We start from the raw sequence: 8,779 nt of genomic DNA, 5'->3' as shown, positions 1-8,779 counted from the left end.
CCTAGGGATTGAGATCAATGCATTAATCAATGTGAATGAGAAAGGAAATACGAATAATGCAAAAACAATGTGAGAATATGGTTTCCTATTTTATGTTAGGGGTAATAAATTAAAGAATATAAAATGTTTGGATTAGATAAATAAATGAGCATGAACGAATGCTCACGAACACAATTGAACGAACCGGGGCTCCGTTCATGTTCGTTTGTTTAACGAATCGAGGAAATTTCTTGTTCATTTTCGTTTATTAAAGAACGAACATAAACGAACTTCCCGCCAAGCATTTCACAAACTGTTTGCTGAAAGTTTGGTTCGTTTACAGCCCTACAAGCGAGGGCTTGCTCGTGCTTGGCTTGTTTACAGACCAGACCAAGCCAATCTGCTCATTCACAAACCGAGCCAAAATCAAACAAGCATTATTTGATCGAGTTTTAGAGCATCACTTATCGCTTTAAAAAATAATTCGAGCCAACCACGCCGAGCCGAGCGTACCTTTGTTCATGCTTTGCTCACTCACAAACCGAGCCGAAATCGAACGAGCATTTTCCAAGCGAGCTTCGAGCAGTTTGCACAACCTTATTTATATGCTGACAACTGTAATGTTCTTAGACTAAGTGCTCGTTTAGAGTAGTTGCGGGTTATAATCAGGTTTTATGATAGAAACCGCAAATTACTGAACTTTTATTACTGAATATTGAAAATGATAGGGACCCATTTCGAGAAGGGTTGATCTCCGGTTACAAGGATTAACCAAGACCAAGTAAACTGATAAACAAAACATTGACATCCCATAAAGTGGAATATGAACGTATAAATAAACCTCATTGTAGAGGTAAGGCTGTCTACATCTTACCCTCCTCAGACCCTACCATAGCATTGCTATTGGTGGGATATACTGAGTACGATGATGATGATGATGATGTAGTAGTAGTAAATGCTGCGGTTACTTGGACCCTTCAGCAATTCTTATCTCTTTACCTCCCCCAAACTTAAGAGACTTTTCCGCACCCTTAGATCCAGTCCTAAAACTCACCCATAGAGAAGTCAGGTTCGTATCTGTTTATATGCATGGTATGGCTGTTTACGAGCACCGAAGCGAGCGAGGGATTGCTTGTGCTTGGCTCGTTTACAAACCAAGCTGAAATCGAATGAGCATTCGTCGAGCAGTTTGGAAAAACCTTATTTATATTATATGTATACAATTGTAATGTTCTTAGCTTGATTAAGTGCCCCACTTTCTTTAATTATGGATATATATGCAGTTATACACACACACCATATTGTTCAATGGTTTTATCAAGATAATTGATTTTACTCTTTGGTGTCATCAAAACAGTAATGAGAAAGCGAACAAATGCATCTGTATCATCACATGGAGACGAAGCATCGAATCCCAAATCTTTTCAAGACGATACTAAACAAGGATCCAGTCAATTTCTATCATTAAAGAAAATCTTTATATTTTGTTTAGTTTTCCGAATTGCAAATGCTTTATTTGTGCAAACATATTTTAACCCTGACGAGCATTGGCAAGCACTTGAAGTTGCACATCGAGTTACCTTTGGGTATATTTATTTGTTTCATTTGACTTCATATATGTTTGACTTCATTTATAGGGGTTTGACTTTATCTACTGACTCGCAGATATGGACATTTAACATGGGAGTGGACAAAAGGGATACGCAGCTATTTGCACCCGATGTTATTCGCAGTTCTGTATAAAGTTCTTTCTGTTTTACATCTTGATACTCCACTTTTCATGGTAAGATTCTTACTTTTGTTTTCATTGAGTTGATTTTGTTTTGAGGCTTTTGTAACTAGAGGTGGCGTAATGAGTGGGTCGGGTTGACCTAGGGGTGTAGACGAGCCAATTTGCTCGTGAGATACTGAAGATTAGCTCGCTAAAAGCTTGAATCAAGCCGAGGGTAAACGAGCTCAAGCCTAAACTAAGATGCTTTTTTTCTTTTTTTTTTTTTTGCAGATAAAGGCTCCAAGACTATTTCAATCTTTATTTTCTGCCTTCGGTGATCTCTACTTGTTCAAACTCTCTAATGTTCTGTATGGTAGCCATGTGGCCCAATGGGCTGTATCCTTCTGTGTCGTGCTCTTTTTTATGGATAGGATAACTTGGTATTGGATAGGCTTAAATGAACCCAACGGACACGAACAGGTGGCGTGTTTGTGTTTGTTCGTTTGACTTTAATAGAAGAAATGATAAGACATGAACAGTTAAATGAAGAGGCCTATTTGTTCGTGTTCGTTCGTTAAGAAGATGAGTGTGTTCAAGTTCTTCTATGTTTGTTTGTTAATAGTATAAATGAATGATTTGCAAACACAAACGAACGAACGTAAGTAAACTCATGTATGAACATACATAACCGAGGGAACATTAACTAAAAGTGAACGTGAAATCAATCTAATTTGTTATGGACCCAAGAAAGTTTATATGAATATGAAAGCAAATGTAAATGGAGGAACTTAAAAAACGTAAACAAATGAACGCAAATAAATGAACATAAATGGGCGTGAATGAACGAACGAGACACGTGTTCATGTTCATTCGTTTAACTAAATGAACAAAAACTCTTGTTCGTGTTCGTCCATTTATTAAAAAAACTAACTTCTTTCCGAGTGGTTCACCTAACGCCAGGCCCGATTAATGGATCCAAACGAGTTGAAAGCTGATAAAAACTATGTTTGATACTTCGATGGATCCAGATTACTAAATCTATTTTCTCAAAAAAATAGTTTTTTAATATTGTAATATTATAATGTCATAGTCATATTTGTTGTTTTCATTATATATAACCATTTTAATATTATATATTATAATTAGATCAACAAAAACTGTTTTGTGTCAACTTCACTTGGTCCAACCCTACAATATAAATAACATTTTTCTTTTTATGTTATACTTAATTCTATTTCAGCTCTTTGCCCAGTTAACAAACTGGTTTATGTTCTACTGTATCACACGCACGTTATCCAACAGTTTAGAGACAGTTCTTACAGTTATTAGTCTCTACTACTGGCCCTGTTTGCGGATCAATTCGGGCCCACGCCCACCAGTTTCTAGAACAGGGGCCTTGGTTACTGCTGCTATAGCCTGTGCCGTTCGGCCCACTAGTGCTATAATATGGGCTTATTTGGGCCTCATGGAGCTTATTGGGTCTCGTGATAGACTGAAGTTCGTTTTACTTCAAGTCTTGCCTATTGGGTACGTCTTATTGCCAGTTATCTGTTTCGTTTTCAATTTTTGAAAATTGTTCGGTTTTGGTTTTTTCAGTTATAGATTTATATCATTTTGGCTTGAAATTTTTGAGCTGAAAAAGAAAACCCAAAATAATGAATTTGGGCCTTTAACTTTTCTGTTAATTAATGAGTACTTGATTTTCATGCATTTGGTTTAATATATTTGTGTTACACTATTTATTAAATTCTTATAAATTACTTAATATTGAAAATTTAATATGAAAATCCATACAGTTGGTTTGCTTCTGTTTTGGTTACATGCAAAACCGAAACTGAATTGAACTGTCGGTTTTTGTTTGGGTCCCGTTACTTTGGTTATGGTTCGGTTTTTTTGGTTTCATGCACACCACGAGTCGTGTTTGGGTTATCCTGTTAACGCGTGTAGTTAAACAGGTCAACCCACTAACACATTTGTGACTTGTTTAACCCATTTTTTTTACAGCCTGCCAATTCGATTAAAACGTGTACAACTTGGTTATCGCTTGTTAACCCGTTTGGCACGCTTAGATAAAGGGTTAAACAGCTTGCGGGCTTACACAATTTTATGTGTGTGCAAGTTAGTGTTGATGTCTTTTGACACGGATAAAAATTATGGGTTGTGATAATCTTTTAGATTTTTTTTTTTAATTTTTACCTGTTTGATGCTTAGCAATAAAACATGACGGAGTTGATACATTCATAAGCAAACGGATCGAAATTGCCATGTCTATATGGGTTGTGATAATTTTTTTTGGATATTTTTTTTTTTATTTTTACCTGTTTGATCCTTGGCAATAAAACATGACCTGAGTCGATACATTCATAAGCAAACAGGTCGAAATTGCCACGTCTATTTATAATACTAATGGCATGCTTTATTATCAGGTCAATTGTGCTTGGGTTGACTTTTTTACTGGACTGTTTGATGTACGGTTCGTGGGTTTTAGTGCCTCTAAATTTTTTGAAATTCAATTTTCTTTCTTCTGGGGGTGATTATTATGGAACTCATCCGTGGCACTGGTACTTCACACAGGGTTTTACCATCATGACATTTTCCTTTTTACCCTTTATGGTGGTTGGCATTGTTCAGTCTAAAAACTGGAAGCTTTCGGGGCTCATTTTGTGGGTTTTAGGACTTTATAGTATATTAGGACACAAAGAATTCAGGTATGTTTCCTTTCCTATCTGATCAATTTGACCCATTTCATTTTTGGCTGAATTTGATTGGCCCGTTTGGCCTTTTTGACTGAAACTGACTTATTAATAACATTTTGGTTTACTTTCAACCCGTTTAACCTTAGTAATTGATTTGAACCATTTCATTTTTAACTAAATTTTAATTTGATCCGTTTGAGATCAAATTATTACATTTTGGTTGAAGTTCGACCCAACTATTGTAGTTGATTTGGCCCATTTTGTTTTTAGCTAAATTTTGATTTGACTTGGGCCCAAACTGACTTATTAATAACATTTTGGTCGACTTTCTACCCATTTAACCTATGTATTTTATTTCACCCATTTCATTTTTAGCTAATTTTTGATTTGACCTGTTTGGCCCGTTTGACCCAATTTGACTTATTAATAAGTATGACCAACAGGTTTGTCCTCCCTGTGCTTCCAATAGCTCTATCTTTTTCTGGTTATTCGTTAGCCATGTTAAACCCACAATATTCATCTAATAAAAATATCAAGAAACCGACACGCACTCGCACTAAAGCCACTTGGAAGATACACGCAGCGGTTATTTTCTTGGTAGTAACAAATCTCCCAATGGCTATTTACATGAGTATGGTTCATCAGGTACTTCAAAGTTATCATCTTTTCATGAAATTGTATTCGGCTTATTATATTATTTATCATTTTTATTAGCTTTTGGTAGGCCTGTAAACAAACCAAATGAACACGAATGAATCATGTTCATGTTCACTAGCTTAACTTTAACCAAATAAAAGATCAAACACGAACAATTAAATGAACGAGGTTTTCTTGTTTGCGTTCTTTCATAAATGAAATGCGGGAGTTCGTGTTCGTTTATGATTATGTTTGTTTGTTAATGATATAAATGCATGGTTCATGAACAAAATGAACAAACATAATTAGGAAATACCAATTTAAAGTAAACATCAAGATAAATATGTCGGGCTTAAAAACTTATTAAACAAAATGAACAAACATAATTAAGAAATGCCAATTAAAAGTAAACATGAAGATAAATATGTCGGGCTTAAAAACTTATTAAAACTAGACTAAATTTTAATTGGCAGTATCTTAATCATAAAACTAAACTAAATTGTAACGAAAAAGGTAAACTAGCGAACATGAATGAACGTAAACGAATGAACGCAAATGAAAGAACGTTAACGAATGTTCATGAATATGAACGAACAAACGAACGAGACATGTGTTCATGTTCATCCTTAATAAATAAATGAACATAGATGAACGGTTCACTGCACGTTCAGTTCGTTTGCAGGCCTAACGTTTGGATTAGTTCTTGCACTAAAATAATAACCAGAGAGGAACTGAGGATGTGATGAATTATCTAGCGAAAGAAGCCCGTGAGGGGAAAGTGAAAAGCATCTTATTTTTGACACCGTGTCATGCGACTCCATATTATTCAACCTTGCACCAAAATCTTCCTATGCGGTTTTTGGATTGTTCACCAAGGTATAATACGTGATTAACATTTTCTTGAATGAACTTTCATATCGAGTGTGGCTTGGTAACGGGTTGCTTTTTTATGGGTCGGAACGGTTCATTTCAACAAAAATAACTTTGTCCAGAGTTTTAGATTTTTCAAATTTTTTTGATAAAAATAGTTATTGAGTAAATTATACAAACGGTCCCTATGTTTTGGAAAAATACGGATTTAGTTCTTAACCTTCAAAACTTATGGATTTGGTCCGTACGGGCACTGTCTGCTTCCGAAGATGGTCCTGGGTCTCTTAGTGCTATTAAATTTTAGGTGAAATGACTATTGTCCTTTAAAATTTAGTAAAGACTATTTTTTTAAGGGCAAAATAGTAATTTGACCAAAAATTTAACATCGCCAATAGAGACCCATGGATCATCCTTAAAAACAAGTAGTGCCCACAGGGACTAAATCTGTAAAGTTTAAAGTTTAGGGATCAACTCTGTAATTTTCATCACAGGGATAACATGTGTAATTTACTCTAGTTAAATGTTACAAAATCAATATTATTTCAATTATAGTCTTTTTTTTAATAAAATTAATTTAGGAGGTTTGATCCACTTTGAACTATTTTTGCCATCTTTGATTGTTCTCTTTCTCATTTTTTTATTAACCCGAATCAGCTCATTTATTAGATAACGGGTTGAAAATGATACGTCTTATAATTACAAATCTATTTTTGTAATCTGTTATTAGTGAAGTGAAGGGTACTCTTGATGAGTCTGACCGATTCATGATGGACCCGAGCGGTTTCATAACTGAATTTGCCAAAAATTGGTCTCAACCGAGTCATGTTATCCTCTTCAACAATGAAGAGAAGCATGTTAAAGATTTTCTTTTATCCCATTCTTATGAAGTGGTGCGTGTTTCTTTAACTTTAAGCCTACCGGTATATACTATTTTTTTATTATTTCGTTCACTAAATACGGGTTATGATTATCAGCGAAAAAGATTCTTTCATGCTCATTTCAAGGTGGACAGAGATCTTCAAGAATCTGTTGTTGTGTATGCATTGACTGTTTGAAGTAACGACTCAAACTTTAAATCATTTTCTTGCACTAATCTTATCTATGCTAATGATTCTTTACCTCACTCTAGGATGATCTTATTTTGTTGTATAATCTTCTTAAAACTTCAAATTTTGGGAGTATGATATATTCAAGAATTAAACTGATTGTAGAGTTTCTCACCATGTATCTTAATGTTTTTTTTTTTTTTTTTATGTTTCATATTTTGCTTAGTTACATTGTTAGTAGCTCATAATATAACTAGTTTTCTTTCTTTATAACTGCTGCTTCTTCTATATGTACTTTATAACAGTACATCTAAATAGCACCAAAAGTATTAACAATGCTGGCGAAATGCAGGTATGACATGGAAAGTTGTAACATCTTTAGTGAAGTATACATTGAAATGAATACTTAATTTTCATACTACAATGGTAAATCCTTGATGAAGTGTATTGGAATGTCTATTTTTTCTTTGTGAAAGATGGACTAAAATGTCAAAAGATATAGATTTTTGGGTTAAAAATCATGTAAATAGTATTTGTCACTAATCCTATCAGTACCAAGGTTTTGATTTCGTAGTAAGCCATCAGATCTGCCAATATTGAAATTCAACCGTACGTTATTAGTTAAGGCTCTAGATATTTGAATCTAGGACCACTCCAGGAAGAAACCCTTAAGGGAAAACCCCATAACCATCATACCAGAGGCCTGATGGCATGTAAATACTTGAACATATTTTGTGATGACTTGTAAAAATCGAATGAAGTAAGCCTTGTTGCTGTTGCTGGCTGCTGCGGCTGCTGTTGGAAGGGAATTAAGGTGTATTTCAGTTTTGGTTTGAACATCAACACAATAATGGGTTGCAGACGAGTTAAAACTTGAAAATATGAATTCATAAATGGTTGAATACATTAGGGTATACCTAGGGTGTGGGTAGAGTGGGTGATTATAACTTTTAAAGCAGACTCACAATTCGTTAGATAAGAAGATGAAAATATTTGGAATTACAACGTAAATGTGATTCGAGAAAGCGTGACAAAGGTCGTGATTCAACCGAGTTTGTCATTTAACCAGTACGACAACCCACAATAGACGGAACCGTCTAAAAAACTTTCCAACCATGTTATAATCACCCAATTCATGCTACACTAGTACACTTAAACACGATTGTCTTAATATATGGAAGGACACTAAAAAGATTTAGCTTTAGTATTTTAAAATTTACAAACCTGTGTTAATTTAACTTGTGATTGTTGGTAGGCCCAATTTGATTTAATTACCTAACCTTTACCTTTGCGTTCCACACATTTGGTAAACTCCAATATAGGACAAACAAGAAAGCGTACGCTAACGTTTGAATTGTTAGGGTATCTGTACGCTTGAGATAAATTATTTCAAATTTTAGTTTATGTAATAACGTTTAAATTAGAAAACCAAATTATCTATACACTGTTTAGTAACGCCTTGAATAATATCGTTGCGGTTGCACAACCAAAATTTAAATATATAAAGTTCTTTTGTGACTAGTAATGTTTCTCAGATTCTCTAGCTCTCCACTAATTGCCAATTGGTTGCAGTTAAGCGTATAATATCTCATGTAAACTCACTCTTTACATGTCAAACTCACCTCACTATTTATTAGGGGTGTGCATTGGTAGTTAATTTGGGAACATAATGAAAAACTGAAAATTCAGATTTTGGTTTTTTAAAACCGTTCGTTTAATTTTTTTTCTGTTTTCGGTCTTGGTTTTCAAAACGGGTCCGATATGGTTTTGATTTATTTAGTTTTAACACTTTTTAAAATTTTGAGCCCAAAAATGTAACTTCCGACTTTTAAAATAATTTT

General features: G+C 34.3%; 1 protein-coding gene across 1 annotated transcript; it reads left to right on the top strand.

The window, feature by feature from the left end:
• The first annotated feature begins 1,338 nt into the window (after window positions 1-1,338).
• LOC143539858 (mannosyltransferase APTG1-like) lies at window positions 1,339-6,958 on the top strand. The gene is made up of 9 exons (XM_077033054.1): window positions 1,339-1,565; window positions 1,645-1,762; window positions 1,982-2,086; window positions 2,931-3,217; window positions 4,117-4,398; window positions 4,830-5,031; window positions 5,747-5,898; window positions 6,620-6,782; window positions 6,867-6,958. Exons 1-9 carry the CDS (start codon window positions 1,339-1,341, stop codon window positions 6,945-6,947), a joined length of 1,617 nt encoding a protein of 538 aa, XP_076889169.1. The 3' UTR covers window positions 6,948-6,958.
• The last annotated feature ends 1,821 nt before the right edge of the window (window positions 6,959-8,779 follow it).

The sequence above is a fragment of the Bidens hawaiensis genome, unplaced genomic scaffold (genome assembly GCF_021521415.1).
Source record: "Bidens hawaiensis isolate Kalapana, Puna unplaced genomic scaffold, B.hawaiensis_p1.1 tig00012076_1, whole genome shotgun sequence".
In the NCBI taxonomy this organism is placed as follows: domain Eukaryota; kingdom Viridiplantae; phylum Streptophyta; class Magnoliopsida; order Asterales; family Asteraceae; genus Bidens; species Bidens hawaiensis.
The sequence above is the reverse complement of the archived record's forward strand: the minus strand, read 5'-3'. Positions and strand labels throughout refer to the sequence as shown.

Bases quoted from the DNA above. Each gene is read 5' to 3' on its own strand.
- LOC143539858 (XM_077033054.1), top strand. From the start codon at position 1,339: ATGAGAAAGCGAACAAATGCATCTGTATCATCACATGGAGACGAAGCA. The intron at 5,032-5,746 runs GTACTTCAAAGT...AATAATAACCAG, and splicing joins ACATGAGTATGGTTCATCAG to AGAGGAACTGAGGATGTGAT. The intron at 6,783-6,866 runs GTGCGTGTTTCT...TATGATTATCAG, and splicing joins TATCCCATTCTTATGAAGTG to CGAAAAAGATTCTTTCATGC.